We start from the raw sequence: 18,999 nt of genomic DNA, 5'->3' as shown, positions 1-18,999 counted from the left end.
AAATAAAAATAAAAAAGGGGCATCAGTGAGATGAAAGAGAAAAGGAAGGAAACAAACTGGAGAGTGTGTTTACGCCTCTTCCCATCCCCCTTTTCATCCTTCTAATCACTGCAGAACATATTCTGTGTAAAGGATAAGGTATTAGGTCACGTTCATATTATTTCAACTCTGAAGAGACTGGGAGAGTACTGAACAGTAGCCAATTCGGAAACATATTTCAGATGAAAGGGCGGAAAGAGCTGTTGGAAAAAAAAAAAAAGGAAAAACTGCATCCATTGTCTTTATAACTAAAACCAGAAGTTAATCGGTTTTGCCTTTTTTTTTTCTGAGAGCTCCGGATTTGGACTGTGGTTAGCAATTTGGGCTGAGGAAAGGAAAGGAGGCCAGACACATGATGGAAGTGATCAGGCCTATAGGAGACGCATAGTCTCAAAGGACAGATCCCATTTACCCAAACTGGGAAGAAGTCAAATATGGGGACTGAAAAATGATTATAGATGGTGTAAACATAGATGGTACTGAGAAGAAACGACCCAGAATGATAAATAAAGTACATATAGTGAACGGAAAGAAACAGATTAACACAGGGGAAAGGAAGGAAAAATAAGATTAAAAGAGAGAGTGATGCAAACCATAAGAGACTATTAAATGCAGAGAACAAACTCAGGGTTGCTGGAGGGATGTTGGGTGGGGGATGGGCTAAAGGGTGATGGGCACTAAGGAGGGTACTTGTTGGGATGAGCACTGAGAGTTACATGTAAGTGATGAATCAAGGGGTTCAACTCCTGAAACCAATACTACACTGTATATTAACTAACTTGAATTTAAATAAAATTTAAATAAATAAATAAATAAAAGTTGAATCTTGTGATGTCAAATGGTGAGTTTCTGACTCCACCATACCTTCTAGATTTACTAATTGGCCATGTATTGTAAGATGGAACTTTCTCTTCTCTTACATTTATTTATTCATTTATATCAGCGTTTACTCATGGCTTCCTTTTTTACTCAGGGAGTTGCAATATGTTATAATTATTCTTTATTTTCATATTTATAGTATCCTGGGCTATAGCAATGGGGGCCCCTTTAAACTGATTTGAGTGACCTTTTGAGGGCTCCATTCTCATTACTTTCTGGCAAAAAAGTTTTAGTTTGTCATTTTTCCCCCTAGTCCTAGAGAGAGCTATTTCTTTTCTTTTTTGTTTTTGTTTTTTGTTTTTTAGAGAGAGAGAGAATCTCAAGTAGGCTCCATACCCAGCACAGAGCCCTATGCAGGACTCAATCTCATGACCTTAGGATCATGCCCTAAGCTAAAATCAAAAGTCAAATGCTCAACCAACTGAATCACCCAGGCACTCCGAGAGCCATTGCTTCAAGAAGCCCTGTTTCCTTTCAATGGAGAATGACGTTAGGGAATCAAGATCTAACCCTTCAGAGCATTCTTGCTGCTAGAGCTTCTCATAGGACAGCATTAGGAAATCTATGTATGTAACCATACATATACACCTTCATCTCTTTATCTGTTTTTGTGTCTATCTGTGTATCTATCTTTCATCAACCAGTTCATTCCAGCACTCTAACATGTATTAGCATTCTCCTTTCCTTAACTGTAACTCCTTTATCTGGTAATAAAATGCCCAGCTTGCATTATTCTCAATGTATTCATTTATATGCTCCATCTCTTGATTATACCAGCTGAAAATTTGACTCTGGACACTGTGGTCCCTTCTATCATACGTCAAGCCCCACTGAGACACTCATTAAAAGCTTGGACCCAAAAATGGGGGAGAAGGAAGTTCCCTGTGTTCCAGGGAAAGAGTCATTGAAAGGAGTTCTCAGATATATAATCTCTATAGTTGGCAGAAAGCATTTGCCCTATCACCCTCTGTTTCCTCATCTATTGTCCACTTTCACTGCCTAAAGAGCCACTTGCCAAGACCTCACTGTTACAACTGTTACAGGCTGAATAAGAACTTGGCTGTCAGGAGCCAGTGTTGCTCAGTGAGCACCCTGCAGCCAGGGAGCACAGTGCCCACCCTCATTTCCCTGCCTCTGTCTACCACTCAGCCCCAAGGCCACTCAGTGCAGGATTCCATCAGTTTCTGGCTCTCACCAATGCCCTGAAGATTTTTCCATACTTTCATTAAATAACAGACACATGAACAAAAACAGTTTTGTCTGGCCTTGCCTTTACCTTTTGTTGTAGACACTCAATTGTAGCTTATTGGCTGAATGGGGAGTGAAATCCTGCTCCTGCTTTTCTAACTTCCCCCTCACACTTCCCATCCACTTCCTACTCTTATAACATTCAAATTCTCTTGTCTTCTCTGAATAACAAAATACACACCAAGTATATTGATGGATGTGAACAGATCCTGGAAAAAAGAGGTTGTAGTGACATCTTGTCTATAGGCAATCCCCGGCCTGATCCCGATTCTCCTTGACCTTTTGATCTCTTATGCTCTTAATACTCAAAGGATAGGCTAACAACAGCTCCTAAAGAATGGGCCAGACAGTTTCTAATAACTGGCTAAGCCCCATGGAATTCTCAAGAGAAACACTCTTCTCCAGAGCCGGCCAGCCATATGTGACTCACACTAGAACCAAGCTGAATGGAACAACAAAACTGTGGGGATTGATGGATCATAGTATGATGGTGATCAGCTTCCATATCTTTTTCATTTAAAACATAGCTTTGTGTATGTCCTACATTTTCAGATAGTGCTAAATAGCACTTACAGAGTTGAATATTAATAGTACTACTATTAATAAATCATTCTTTTTCTCAAATAACTCACTGCATAGTTTAAGAGACAAACACATGAACAAATGATTGCAATGCACTATATTTGGTGAGGTGCCAGGAGTATAATAGAAATGTAGAACAAATAAATAGGAGCTGGCAGAGATAGATGAGGAAATACTTTCAAGACAAGGTCAGGGGCATTAGGTGAGGAGTAGAGTTAGCCAGACTGAGTATACAATAGAAATGAACACATTGAGGTGACAGAGACCTTGACACCTGGGGAGTGTGTGTTAATTCCTAAGAATATCAAGAAACAGCACAGTCATACAATAATGGTCTATTGGACAGCACAAATTGGTACAATCTTCCTGAAGGACAATTCATATTTCAACAGGTTTGGTCTGTGACCCATCAATTCTACCATTATGAATTTATACTAGGGAAATAATCAGACAAGTAGCAAATATGCACAAAAATAATTATCTCATTATCATTTTAATAGCTATTTATAATAATAAAAAAAAGTACATACAGTGAAGAAAAATGTTGGAGTATTTCTTTCTCGGTTTCTTCTCACTCCAGGCTAAGACTCTGGTGTGTCTTCATCCCTTTCTGGCTCCAGCTCTAACATCTCTTCTTCTATAATAGTTCCAACTCACTGGGTTTTTGTAACACTTTCCTTTCCTTTTCCTTCAGGCTTAGGAATAGTAGGGATTTTCACTGATGCCTTCCCTGGGTGCCTCAGTATCCCTTGGTCATTTCACTACCCTTGCAACATATCTAGAAATAGTCCTTTTATTAAATTTTCTTCAAAATACCTTTTCAGGGTTTCTTCTGTTTCCTGATGGAATACTGACTGATCTATACATCACCTGAGCTTAAAAATTTTTTTGAAAGGAGGGCTCTTAATAATTCTATAATTATAGATCTGAATGGTTGGACCCAAAAGGTAATCTCTTATTCTTAATTGACTATAACACACATAAGTGAGCATACCAGGAGTTAGGAGCTTTGCCAAGTGATAGGGAAGAACAATGAACATGAATAACAAAGAAGAGATCCATGGTTTGAGCAAGCTGAGAGTCTAGTCAGAAGGACAATACTTCACTTATAAAACTACTTATACATTATTTATTATTGCATCCACATTGTGCCCTGGTCAGATATCATGTAACTAAGGTTGCATTTCAAGACAACATCTATTAACAAGCACATAGTCTCTAGACACAGCTATTCTGCCATAGACTATGTTATGTTCATTATCACGTCATGAGAAAATCAAGTAAAAATAATATTTGATGATTGTAGTTTAATGGGCCTGTGCTTGGCCATTAGGACCTGCTAAGCTGCTAATATCAGCATGGGACCTTCTATGCTGATACTCATGAGTCAATTGGGAAAGTTTGGGTATGACAAAGTTACAAATTTTCAGTTGGGTAACATCAGGATGTGTTTTTTTTAATATTTTCTCACTTACTAATTACATACTCATATTATTTGTGAGTGACTTAATTATATTTTCCCTGTTTTCTCCCCACTGCTTACTACAGTGAACAGAAAGACAACCGTTCTTTTATTTTCAGCTGATAGAATTTTATTATCTTGAGTTATAAAGGACTTGAGGGAAAAAACTCCTTCTTGACTTTTGCCAGAAAGAAAGGCTATAGTTTATTTCTTAACTAAAGTTGGTATTTTTGGTAAATGTCCTCTATGAATAAAAATGCTTTATTGTGATATACTGAAATATAATAGGGTTAAACTGGAAACTTGGGGCCAAAATACATAGAGTTTTGGGGCCAAAGCAAAAGGAACTATGCATGTTTAGCATTGGGGATATAGAAAAGACTTGGTGGGTTATGTTGATAGTAAATGTGACATGAGTCAATATGCATGATTACTAAGAATGTTGGTGTGATCTTAAGTGACATTAATGAAGAACATTTATTAGGGAGGTAGTTCTCTTGCTAGATCCATTACTGATCCATCCCATCTTGACTGCTACAGTATACCTGTTAAAGGAGAGGCACAGGAGCTCAGCTGGTTAAGCATCTTTGGCTCAGGTCATGATCTCACAGTTAGTGAGTTCGAGCCCTACATCAGGATCTGTGCTGAGCATAGCTCAGCGCCTGGAGCCTGCTTTGGTTTCCATGTCTTCCCCTCTCTCTGTCCTTCCCCAACTCACACTGTCTCTCTCTGTCTCTCAAAAAAAGGAATAAATGTTAAAAAAACAAAAAGGTAAAAAGAAAAAAGGAGAAGCACAGATATATTGTACTGCATTTGGGGAGAGGCGTGGGAATGGGTTAAAGGGCCTAAAAGCATGTAACATGGGGAACATGTGAAGGACAAGCAGGAAAGACAAAAAAGAGAGGCTGAATAAGAGAAAGGGCTTTGAGCACCATGAATTTGGTCATGTCAAAGAGTCTGTGGATGTGTAGCGTGGAAAGCAAGCACCATGACCACTGGATGAGGGCTAAAGGTAGGCAAAGAGGGAAAAAAAAACAATTCTCTATTGCAAAATAACTTTATTTCTTTTGGCATATGTTTCGAAAATTGTTTTGTAGACAACATTAGACAATAGTGTTGCTGAATGGTGGGCAATTTGGTGCTTTTTTGAGACTGTTTGGGGAAGGTTAGCTCTCTGTTCTTTTCTGCCTTCAAATGATTTTCAGGTTCAAATTATTGCAACCATGCTTGTGAAATAAAATTTTGAGGATCCCAAAGCTCATGATTTTATGTGCTGGAAAGAATTAAAAATAACCTCTGTTAACTGCTGTTCACCTGCCCTTGATGAACTTGTCCCAACAGGATCTTCTTTCACATCATTGTTTTATATGATTGCACAAAACTCTATTGCATACGTATGCTTCATTTTTCTTAACCAGACATCTGTTTTGAAAATTTCAGTTGTTTTAGTATTTCACATTGATAATAGTGCTCCAGGGAATATCCTTGCTGCTCAATCCTTGCTCTAATCTATGATTTGCTTCTAAGCAGTGCAATAGCAGGGTCCAAGAATAAAGAATCAACACCATAAAGGCTTTTGAAGAGATTTTCAAATTGCCTTCAATAAAGGCAGGCTATGCACAGTTTTCTTTCCTGTATACCTTTTAACTTGAATATTAAAAAATTTTAATTTCTAATTTTTAAGTGGAAAAATACCTCAATTTATATTAATTTGATTAATTATGAGAAATAAAACTGTTTTCATATATTTATTAGTCATTTTCTTCCTAATCTTCCTCCTGCCCTCCCTCTTGAACTTACTTTTTTTCTCCCTCTCCCATCCATGTCTCCCTCCCTTCCTTTCTTTCTTCTTTTCTATAGAATCCTCATCTCTGTTGGCAAGATTACATCATGATGCTTCTATAACAGCCCCAGATAGCTCATCCCCAGATTTTATATGACATGAGAAAAATAGATCCTCTATTTCCTTAAGCCATTCTAAGTTAGGTTTTCTATTTGGTGCAGTTGATAGGGGTTCTCTGCCCATATTTAATTGTGAAGACCATACTTTGGTTATCTATCTAGAAGAGGTCTTTAGACTTAAAGGCATAAGCACTTATTTAATAAGTGTTTTCGGTCAATGATGTTGTAATAGAGATGTGATGGGATAGATGAGAACTATACTTGTGATGATCAGAATGTATAAACTTATCAAATCACTAAGTTGTACACCTGAAGCTAATGCACCATTGTGTTTCAACTATATTCAAATAAAAAAATTTTTTCCGATTTTCCAGTTTCTATTTTATTTTTCTCTTTTTTGTGTGGTCTGTTTCAATGTTTAAAGATTCAGTTATCAAATTTATCAATTTTTGTTTTGTGGTTTCTGCCTTGTCATATTTGGGAAGGCCTTTAGTACATAATCATGTATTAAAAAACTAGGATGGCATAGCCATTATCTTCCCCTCCCACACTCATGGTAGACATTGCTAACTGACTGTGCCACTCATTCTTTATTAGCCATTTTATTAGCCATTAGCCCTATCTGGGCCTCTTCTAGCAAACAATAAAGTTTCATGTAGCATAAAACTCATTTGCTATCCTTGATTTATAGTAGTTTGTATTTTTAAAAAATCCATTCCTATGTGCTACCTTAAGTCATTTCTTAGACATGATGGCGCATCAGTAAATAGAGAGATAAACTGGTCTACTGCTTTATTAACAATATGGGTCAAGCACTACTAAAAGCAGATAATTGCTATTAACATTTCATAGACCAGAAAAGAAATTTAGAAGAAATATTTCTTTTAATTGTGTAGCTTCCACTCTAACAAGAAAGTACAATTCAAATGATGATATCTCTCAAATGACAAAATCACTCATCTATCTAAAGGAACCAAAAGCAATTATTTAGACAGGCATGTTTTCTTTTGGCTTCTACTATATAGGCTCATGTTTGAATATTCAAAGTGTTTGTGGAGGAGTCTGAACACCTAGGGTATTTAGGCCTATGCCAACATCATGGGAGAAAGAAAGGGGAGGTGAGCATCTTTGCACAATAGTTCAGAAATAGGAAGTAGTGATTCACGAATTAGAAACAATAAGTACAAATATTTAAAGTGCAAAACGTTCTTCAGCAGGACTTGAGAAGCCAAAAGTAAAGGGAATGTGGTCAGTGGACCCTAGAAGTAAGGATCAGGAGCACATTTGTGAGTCATGGACAGTTTTCTCTGACTTTCAATTTGGCCCATTCCCTTCATTCTCCGTCTTGTAACCCACCAGCCTCCTATATAGCATGCAATACACTGATGCCTCTTATGACTTTCCTTCTTGCTTTCCTTAGAGTGGCAAACAAAAGGGCAATACAGTTGTAGATACACATAAAATTCAAAGACAATAATTTTTTAAAATATGCATTCCATAGTTATTTTTAAAGTTTAATTTATATTATTGGATCCTGAAAAGAAATGCCTGGACAACCTCTAAAAGCTTCTCTCTAGCTAGTATCTGCCACTGTGCTGCTCCCTGAAGATGAGTGGCTGGCTGCTCTGATGTTATCGATGGTGATACCACAGCATAAAGTAGGAAGAAATAAATGGGACTGGGCTTCATTGGTTTAACCTCTGGAAGAATCATGGAGCTAAGAAGAGAGGTTGTGGGAGGGGATCAATAGTTGACAAATGAAAAGAGTCTCAGTCAGTTGGAAAGGACATTTATTTTCCCATGATGTAGTAGAATAAATCACTTGTAGAATCCTGCATCTCAGGATTGTCTTTTGCAAAATAACGCTGTCTGTCTTTCTTTACCTGAAATCTTTGGGTACTACAGTACAAAGTTTTTTTCTGCATTGTATAATTGAGAAAATAGAAATACACCACCTAAATTGATGCTGGAAGGAAAGCAAATCTATCATCGTTGTCATCATCCCAAACAAGTTCTTACATAACATATCAGGTAGGTGCAACATGCTATCATGGAATCTGCTTAATACAATGTGATTCCTGTTCCCATCAAGTTGTTTTCCCCTAATAAGGTAGTGTATAGTCTACTAGTAATATGCCTATTTTCTTTTTTATTGAGAGATTTATCTCAAATCATGATGTTTCTCTCACTAATTATTTGTGTTAGCCAAATTTATCTTTTACATTAGGAGGACTCTTGGTTGGATGCAATATAAATCTATTTGAGCTATTTCTTGGTTTATTTTACACTTGGTATTCTTTCTCTCCATCCATTCACTGTCCTTTTGGCTAGTGGCTCCTATGTGCCACTATGCTGTTCTGTGCTCTGGAATGCTGAGCCCTGGGGGCTCATTCTCTTCAACCATCTTGTTGATTTGATTCCTGGTTGGGTTTGGCAATGGGAGGCACTGTTAGGTATGAATGAGGGCAAGATGAGAAAGATCTAGATGTTCATTTCTTCCCTTTGCTGTTCTTTGAGTGGGGCTGCATTCTTCTGACCACAGCTCCCACCAAGCTAGGTAGCCCTTTCTTCAATACTCCAGCTCCCACTGGCTGTCAGCATACTCTTTCTTCCCTTATTTCTTTAGCCTGATGGTGGTAATGCTTCTAACTGTTGTGCATCTATGGGTTCACCATGGCATTTGTCAGCTGGCAACAAACAAGTGAGGAATTTCAGCAGCTTAAAATGATAGACTTTTGGTTTTTGCTCAGGTGACATGAGGGTTCTAGGTCAGCTGTGGCTCAGATCCTAGGTGTTTTCTCACTCTAGATCTCTGGGTGAAAGAATATGATGTTTTCATGACAGAGGGGAGAAACTCAAGGGAGAGCCCAATCCAAACTCCACAATTACATGTAAAAGTTCTGTGTGGATAGGGCAAAGGTCAAGTCTACTCACGTCCAAGTGGCCAAAGCATGTAACATGACCAAGCCTCAAGTCAAACAAGTGGGGACATGTGCTTCTTCTGCAGGATTTTCAGGCTGGGTGACCTGTTTTCTGTGGGCACTCTGACTAATACATTTATCTCCGGGGGGGAAAAGGACATTTATTACAATGATATATTGAGTAGTCTTACTGAGCCCAAAGGCAGGAATTGCAGCCTGCCCTGGAAATAAACCAGAATGAGAGACTTAAGTACACTCGGGACTTGCTTTCTCTTCTCTGTTCCTTTCTGTTTGCTTCCCTTTTTCTCATTCTGTAGGATCATTTCATTTGCTTCTTTACCTGTATGTTGGAAAACATTATTACCAACAGTCTTTAGGTGTAATATACATAATGAACTATCTTTTGTTACTAACTAAATTCCTAGAGAAAGCTTCTGACTGGCCCACTGTAGAAGAGATGCTCATGACTAGTGCTGCTGAAACAATCCAGTGGACAAGATTGTATTGTACAAAATAGCTGCTGGGATCTAGCCATATCACCATATTGATTATGATACATTAAATAAAATTGTTAGGAAAAGAAGTGACTGGCAAGACCACTCACTAGGTGCCCAGTATATCTGGACATCATTTTAGTTATAACTTTTCCTTCTGTGATGACTATTTTGTTAAGTATTTTGTTAATTTATTAATTAACTAAAATTAGTTTACTTTTGTTTAGTTCAATATCTATTCTCTACTTAAAAGAAATCTGGGCTTCATATTATGAATATTATGAAGATGATTATATCTTATTTTTAAAATCTTTGATTTTCTTTATGCAAGACACTATGTTTACATTTTTAATTTTTCTCAAATACAGAAAGAAATAATTCACCTTTAAGTAGACATCTCTCTGAAGACACCTGAGAAATCCAACGACTGGTCTACCTGCACATACAGCTTTGAGCTTGGCAACAAGGATATTCTCACTGAGATACCATGTAAGTGTAAAGATGGATTTTGAATGAAAACAATGAAGTCTAATTGTTTATACTGGTTTTGGTGTATCTATAATGTATAAGAAGTATTGGTAGCAAAAAAAATAATTAACAGGTATTGTGCTTTAAGGTTCTTATCATCCCTTACTGCTCACAATCTGTGATATTTACTTTCACCTCAACACCACTGTAAGCCAGATATATGACTCCATTTTGCAGATGAAAAATATCCAAGCTCAAAGAGGTTGACTAACTGGCTCAAGTTCACACAGCTATATGTGAATTTGCTAGTGACAAATTCAAGTCCTAAATCCAGGTTACACTAACTATAAACTCACTTATTTGTGAAGTGTCTAGGATGGTATTGGACCCATAGTAGGCATTGATAAACATTAGCTCTTTCTCTGTAAAGACTTTCATTTATATAATGCCATCGTTTACATGGTTCTTTCAGAAAGTGAGGGGGGTGGGATTGCGATCATGATGGCTCCATTTACCACGTTAGATGTCACAGGAGCTCTGAGAGTGAGTTGGCTGCGTAGAGTCTACTATGAGTGGGATCCTCTTAATTAAAATTTGCAATATATGCTTTGACACAGCAAGTTCTGTAAAACTGTTTTATGTTTCAGGGACCAGTCATTCTACACTCTACTTGTCATAGAGTAGATGACAAAAAAGAGAGAAGGCAGAGGATCCCATTATTCACTTAGTCCTAGGATATCCCATTTTTTAGTTCATATTGAGCCATATGCTGCTATCTCCCACATTGTCTGTTGAGGAAATGTTCTTAAGGTCTTTTTATTCCAGGCAAGAGTTTCATACATAAGATATAATGACTTATTTATGACTTATTTATTCATTACTATGCATAATTACAACTACATAAAAATTATGTGTATATATATGTATGTATACACATATATACATATATATGGATAAAGATCAGGAGGAAAATATAAGAATAAATAGATTTAATTGATCAATGATGGGATTATGAATAGTCTTTTTAATTTTAAAAATTTGAGTACTTAAAAATGACTTATTCAATTAAAAAAGGAAACAATAACAAATAAATGTGCCATAATACTTCAGTAAACCAGAATACACACTAAAGGGAGCATCTTGGAAAACTGAAAATATTTTTAATCATTTAAAACACTCCAAAACATATTAATGTATCTCTGTCATGACACACTAGATGTTTATACTATGATTTTCCTCTAGAGATGGAAAAGGCTGGCTATAGAAAATGGCTGGGAAACAGGTGTGTTGTTTACTGTATTCGTAAATTTGAAATTATAAATCTATGTAAGTGGATTACTAACAAAAAATAAAAATAAAAACATATACATTTCCTCCCTGTCTCAGTAGATGGAAAAGAATTAGCATGATTCTGAAATTGTTGTTTCATTAAGAATTTTCCATCAATATTTTATATGGGTTATTCAGAAAACCAATTTTTTAAAGTAAATATCTTCCTATGTTATCTTTGAGTGCAACTTAACATGTATATACCACTTAAAAGGCAATGGCTATATCTGGGCATTGTGAGACATTCAAATTAAGTACAAAATGTAATCTCTGGCTTTGGTGAACTTACTTTTCTTTCTAGGACTTATGAAGAAGTATAAATAATAAAGCAAGCTAAAAGTGTGTGTACAGAATTATTAGTGCAATGCCTAGCATAGACTTGAAGACACAATTTAAACAGATGGAGATCAGAGTGGGCTCAAGTTCCCAGAGAAGTTTCATACAATGTTTGTATTCATTAGGTAGGGCTAAGGTGCAGTAACAAATCCATCCTAATAATTCAGTGACTTTGAGAGGGATTTGTTGATTTATTTCTTATACACACCCAGGGTGTGCTTTGGGTTAGCTGCATGGCTCTACTCCGTGATGGGCAAGATACTCAGACTAGCAGTTGCTTTACCTCCTTCACCGTCTAGTATCTCAGGCCCCTCAGGGCATCTCTCTGAGACAGCAAAAGGGAAGAGAGTGCAGAGAAGCCTGAGAGCACTTTTATTTGAGTCTGCTCCTAGAATGAAGACATCCCTTTCTCCCAAATTCCACTAACTGTAGCTAGCTGCACAAGTGGCAGGGGTATAGTCATGCTGGCCAGCCACATACTTGATCTTCTCTTGCATTGGGAGAAGGAGGAAGGTCCATTCTGGTGGGCAACTGACAGTCTCTGTCACAAATGTGGGGGACATCAGTGATGGGGAAGGATAAAAAAAGAGAATGAATGGCTTTACCCAGGCAAGAAGAACAATAATAACCATGTTGTTAAGCCTCCATTTCTTTATCTAATAAACAAAACTTATTCCAGATGATTTCTAAACTTGTTTCCACCGTTACATTTCTGTGGTTCTAGGAGCTATCATTCAATGGGTATAGTGTTCAACTGGAGTAATGTGTTCATGTTTGAAATGGTGCATGATAACTCTTATGTGGGTAGAGTGGGTCTTGAATAATCCCTGTTTTGCACTGGAAATTTCTTTAAATATCAAGTGACAGATATTGATCCAGTAACTACTCTGTACCAGATACTTTGAGCCAAGTGCTCTGGAGGACACAAAGAAGTTAATTCTTTCTTTTTGAGGACAGATTGCATACTATTTATGGAGGAGCTGAGCTGGATGAAAAAAAAGGAAAGATTAAAGATGAAGCAGACTAACTCGTGTGCCCAGGATTCCAGACCACACAGTTTGGGGCAAGAGATGAAGGCAAATATGAAATGACCTGGATTCTATAAGACTTTTATGAAGAAAAAGATCTCTAATATTTTCCTATAATGTTTCCCTATAATTTGTCTTTTACAATTGGACATGTTACATTTCCATTCATTGAAAGTTATGATTAATTAAGCTAAGGTTAACTGTAGTTTTACTGCAAATAAAAATTCATGACTCCATCCTCTATTTTGTAAACCAATTAATTTAAGATTCTTTATAAGGTAAAATCAGACATCTAGGCAATTAAAGTATTTCATACAATTTACTTAGTTTTATGAAAATATATTTTCAGGTGTTAAAATCACTCAAAAATTCTGACAAATGGGGTGTTTTACTGATATTAATTCTTAGCCAGTCATACCTCTAATATATCCGAGGACTCTTATCTTTGGATATGATCGCTGTGTCCTGACTTTATTTTTCTATAGTTTTGTTTTTAAAAATTTTATGTTCATTAGGAGATTATAACTCTGAGGATTTTGGAAGAGCATTTCCAGCCATGTTCATGTTTAGTTTAGCTTCTGGATCATGTCTTGTTATACACTCACTATAATTATTTTTGTTTTGTCCTGAATATCTGTTTCAATTTACCTTTCTTATGTAACATAAGAACTGAGATTGGGAGTCAGGAGACCTGCACTTCATTCAGGCTTGTCACTTAATACTGGGCATGTTCTTTACTCTGATGGGGTCTTGGTCTACTTGTTTGTCAAATGAAGGAGTTGAACTAGAAGATAGGTAAGTTGCACTCTCTTTGAAATATTACTCTTCTATATCTTAATATCGAGTTGCTTACTTTATTTGGTTGTCAATCTATTACTTTAATTTTTATTGTTCAAGGGGTCTGCTCCTTTAACTTTTGGGGGTAAAGTATTGTCAGAGGCTTATTTGAATGAGCATAACCTAGGATGCTTATTTAGATGTAGATTCCTAGAGTCGATGACATTGCAATAGCACTGTCTGTGACAGATGGGAGCTACACTGGTGGTGAGCATAGCATAATGTAAGGAGAAGTTGAATCACTATGTTGTACATCTGAAACCCATGTAACATTGTGTGTCAACTATAATTAAAGTTTTAAAAAATTTAAAGGTTAAGAAAAAGATGTAGATTCCCTATACAAAACGTATAATCCCTATAGCACATCCACTAAATCAGATCAGATTCTTTAGGGAAACACTTCTCGGTTGTTAAGGTGTATACAAATCATACAGGGATCTTGTTAAAAAGGAAAACTTGCGGTTCAGTGTGCCTGGGGGCAGGACCTGAGATTTTGCGTTTCTAATAAGCTTAGAAGTAACACTGCTGATCTGCCCACCACACTGAAATGCAGGGCTCTTGAAGCTGTAATGGCAGTTCCAACCTAGCAGAACCATGCATTGAATGAAGGCAGAATTAGCCAGATGTGGAATGTTTAAAATGTAGTGACCGTGCCTAATTGTGGCATGTGGGATATGAGTCATGAAAACAAGAAAGGTGTTGCAGAATGAAGATTAAAGAATATAATGTAATATGTATCAGGTGCTCTTTTGAATGTCCTATCAGAGAACCACCCTCACTGTTGCTGTTATTCTAATCATGAGAATGTATTGAAATTCCAAGTACCAAACAGTAAAGAGAAAATTGCTCTTTTTACTGATTGCTGCTTTGCTGCATGCTGTCCATAGGTTCTTTCTCTCATTTCCCTACCACAGATTTTACAGAGACTGTGGCCGGTATAATCACATTGTTCTTAGTCATGGGAATATGGTCTCTTTCCTGATTCAGTGTGAAAAGTATAAGATTGTTTCTGCTGAAGGGTGAAAAGGTCTTCAAACTAGGTTGCTTTCTAGTAAGCAGTAAGCCTGGAGAGACGCTGGAGAGATGCCTGACATCTCCCTGAAGATTAAATTTCTGCTGACTGTGTGTGCGTGTGTGTGTTTAACTTAAAAAAAATTATTGAAGCATAATTAACATATAACATTATAGTAGTTTCAGGTATGCAATTATTAGTTTAATTTTTTATTTTTAAAGGGTCTACTCTTTAACTTTTGATGAATTTATAATTGAGTGTAAGATTAGCTTACATGACTGTCCTTTTCCTCAACTGCAATATTCAAAGGCAAAAATGGTTTTGTAGAAATGTATGCATTTGCATGTTTAAATGGGATCTGATTTATATGATGCCAAGTACCATTACTGACAATTATGTAGTGTTTGAAATTAAATTATGACTTAAAGATGTATGTGGCATATGTTCTACTCCAATTAAAAATATGCCTAAGGAAACTGTCTTTCTTTCTTTTTAATTCCACAAACCCTGCTAAAATCCAAGAATTGTGTAAACCAATTTACATTTTTCCCTTTGCATGGATATGTTCATATCACTCAACATTTGAACATCAGAGTTTGTAATCATATTTCATGCTGTAATAATAAAATTTTTATTCCAATCATAATGGAAGCTTACACTTATAAGGCTCTTATCAGGTACCAGACTATGTGTCAAATACTTTATGTGAATTATCCTTTTATTTTACATTAAAATCTTCATAGCCAAGGTGCTTTATGTAATATGTATATAAGGAAAATCTTAACGCTCACTTGTTTATACACACACACACACACACACACACACACAAAACCGATGAGAAAAGAAACAAGAGTAAAAAAAAAAAACCAAACCTGAAGTCACGTGACAGATTTAGCAAATTCTTTTTATTTACATAGAAATGTGTACACATACTTTCTCTGTACACAGAAAATTCTAAGTATATATACATATATGGTTCCCATGTATTTTACAATAAATAGTATTTTAATCTTGTTTCTAGATGAAAATAAAAAGATGCCTCAAAATATTTCACACCGACCACAAAATTGCAAAAGCACCTGATGAACTCAGAGCAAAAATGTCAAGCCTGTACTACCACACACTAAGCCTAGTACAATTTTTACAAAAGACAAAATCAAACACTGTACAGATATCACCAGTAAAAGGAAAGGAACGGAGAGGCAGAGGACAGAGCCGTCGGCTTGTTAAACAATGCGGGAAGAGCATTTTTGTTGGTTAAACTGGTCTTCCTTCAGTTTAATGTTTTACTTCAACTGATATTTTACAAATAAAGGGTGGGGGTGGGGGTAAAGTTAACACCTCCTGTAAAAAGAGTAGCTGTTCCAGGAGTCTTACAAGTTCTAGAAACATTACTGGCCAGCCAGACCCTCCTTTCTGGGCTAATGCGAAGACTATCCAGCTTTGCGAGGCAGGATGACTGTCCATACCCCTCAGAGAAGATGGCAAGGACACCAACGGTGAGGACACAGTAATGTTGAAGTGAATTCAAAAGCCTGGTGAATCAGGTGTCCTCACTGTTACCACTTAATAATAATCCGTAATGTTTAAATACACTCTTTATTTCCACATAGAATTCAATCCCTCATTCAAATAATTAACTAAATGCAAAAAAAAAAAAATCCTGAATCTGGGAGGCTAGTAATAATGAATCCACAATCCTGGAATTTTGTCAGTTCACTTCCAATCGTTTTTCCCTATTCTAACCTGTAGGGAACAACCATTTTCACTTTCAGAGTTCTTCCAGATGTGTATATAAAATCGCACTATCAAATGAATAGAATGAATATGGATGTAATGGTATTTTTGTCGATCTCACAGCCTTGAATTTGGCAAAAGAATCTAAAAGCATCATGACATCATGACCTTCGTTATTGTGGGACTGACTTAAAATGTAACCAGATTAGCTTTCCCAACCCACCAGTATTACTCCTCAGACGAGTATCCTCAGGATGGTGACCAGCACAGAGCTAAATGTTAATGTCACATCTCACTCCAGATAATAATGTGTTCTGTTCCACTGTGGCACGGTGACTTCACACATCAGGTCTGAAACAAAATTTTACCCCCTTCATCTTTCATATCAATAACAGCATAGATGTGGAGGGAAAGACAGCAATAAAAACAAGAGTTTGATTTCAGAAATGTGGTTCCTCTTTCAAATCCAATCTTTTCAGTTACTTTATGGAATCTGCTATTTTTAAGGTAACCTTCCAAAACATATTTCAAAGGCAGGCTCATTTCAAGAGCAATATTTATCACATGCATAATTCGGTTCTTTCTCACAATATTTCTAGGACTTAGCCATCCTATAGGGGAGCGACGGCTTCATACACAGTTTGACTTTCTAGATTAAGGTACTTAAGACCAAAACAAACACATTTTAACATTTAAAGATGTTTCTTTTTCTTTCTTTCTTTTTTTAATTTGAAAATCTAATAGGGAACTAAGGTTCACTGACAGAAATAAAAGGGATCCTTTATCATGAAGAGCTGGGCTTGGTTCTTGGTCATTCTAATTAAATATATATTCATCCCTCATTTATGTCATTGTGGAAAAATTCAGCCAGAAGATAAGTATGGAGTCTCACTATGGTAATTGTAGTCCGGGCAGACTTTCTGCACAAGTTTATAATCAACACTGTAAAAGGCAATGTAAATGCAAATGACCTTGAAGGGTTTGGAGCACAGCCAAGACACATGGCTCTGAGTCTGCTCCTGGTAGCAGATCTTCGATGGGTCAAAGTTGCACAGGGCAGTCTTCTTCGCCCGGTCTGTTTTTTCATATTCAATGCGACAGTTGAAAGATTTGGACTCCTTGGTCTCCAAGGTCGACTGTGGGGAAACTTCAAATTCCACCACTTTGGAGGGGGGTACCAAACTCACTGAAACATTGCCCAGGCCTGTGGAATTATGTCGGAAATAAACACTGAAGGTTCCATTTCCGTGGTCGACAATTTTCCCTGTGATGAGGAGGTTGAGTTTGACAGTTTTAATGTTGGAATGGAAATCACCCCATCCAAACATCTTCTTAAATTTTCCCGTTTTTACTATCGGCCTCCGTTTAGTTCTTGCCAATGGCTCCTGAACCTCCGTGACATTGGCCAGCCAATCCCAAAAGTTTTCCATGCTGTCCGCATAGGCCAAGTGTCCAGGCTTTGGGACTGGAGACTGTTTAACAAACAGGCGCAGAGGATTGATGATCCTTGAGTGCACCACATTTCCAACCAATGTCCCAGGAGCATCTTTGTCTTCCCAATCCAGCCCCTCTGTGGCACGAACCACCTTCTTACTGTCACAAAAGAGCTGTTTGAAAAGAAGAAAGGGAAATAAACTTTAAGTTACGCTTTGAGCATACACACTAAGGCTAAAGCACAGGGGAAATGCTTGCAGTATTATTTCGATTCTTGATAAACAGTATTTTACACACACAGCTGGGCTCAACAGTGTAATGAGACAGGCGTTCATTCAAACACTGTAATGTTGTGAGCACCAAAATCAACATGTAATCAGGAAGAGAGTATCTCATTTTAATGGGTGGATGTGGTTTTAGTCGCAGCTTCCTAATCTTTACAATACTATCTTTCTAGATTGGAGGAATACTTTGGTATCTTATTCAATAAAAACATTCAATTTGTAAAAACAAAAACAAAAAAAACATTCCATTTGTGGGGTCTTCTCTTTCAGGTAGAAGACAACTCCAGAATGCTGAAGATTTCTATTAAGAAGACAGAAACTATCCATATAATTTATGTTCTAAAATGTTGGTAATATTGGTAATAAAAACAGTAATATTATAAAATATTAATAGGTTTCTTAAATATACTTGGAAATATTAAGGGCATTGTTATATTCAAAGGCTTATGTCATATCATAACTTTTGATAATTCCGTCTCAAATTCTGTAACAAAAAAAGAGAGTGAATAGTAATCGAAAGTTCTACAAAAGTTTTAGTCGAAAGAATATACAATTTTGTGGTCTTTACAGAGACAGAAATAAATTTCAAATGTATATTTTTAGTTAATAACAGGCTATGCATTACTCAACAAATGTTATTACAACTGAGTTATACGCCCCAAAAGAATAGTTAAAAAGGATGCAAATGTTTTATGGATTCCACAGACCGTGGTTCAGATCCCACCCACTAAAACATACCAGTTAATCTGCATCTGACTTTTCTTTTTATTCTTTTTGTAGTGTAAGATCTCCATAATTTCTAAAAGTCATTGAAGTCAATATTGATTTTGAGGGACAGAATCATAATATATGAAACTGTTGCTTGGAGTGAATATTTATGGATGAGTTATGAAGTCCAGAAAATAGAGGTTTCTGGTGGAAACACAGATAGCCTCTTATCTCTAATGGCACAAACCACTCTGGTAATGATTCTCCAGAAAACTGTCAGCATGATGAAAAGGATGAGG

At 36.6% G+C, this 18,999-nt stretch overlaps 1 protein-coding gene across 1 annotated transcript in view; it reads right to left on the bottom strand.

Annotated features, from left to right (window-relative positions):
* Positions 1 to 15,422: 15,422 nt before the first annotated feature.
* Positions 15,423 to 18,999, bottom strand: part of NXPH2 (neurexophilin 2) — a 108,296-nt gene continuing 104,719 nt past the window's right edge. The window contains exon 2 of the mRNA XM_029933320.1: positions 15,423 to 17,881. Coding sequence (XP_029789180.1) covers positions 17,138 to 17,881 — 744 coding nt within the window. The 3' untranslated portion in view covers positions 15,423 to 17,137. The remainder of the gene's footprint in view (positions 17,882 to 18,999) is intronic.

Source organism: Suricata suricatta, chromosome 3 (assembly GCF_006229205.1).
Source record: "Suricata suricatta isolate VVHF042 chromosome 3, meerkat_22Aug2017_6uvM2_HiC, whole genome shotgun sequence".
Taxonomy (NCBI): domain Eukaryota; kingdom Metazoa; phylum Chordata; class Mammalia; order Carnivora; family Herpestidae; genus Suricata; species Suricata suricatta.
This window is presented reverse-complemented; position numbering and strand designations above follow the sequence as displayed.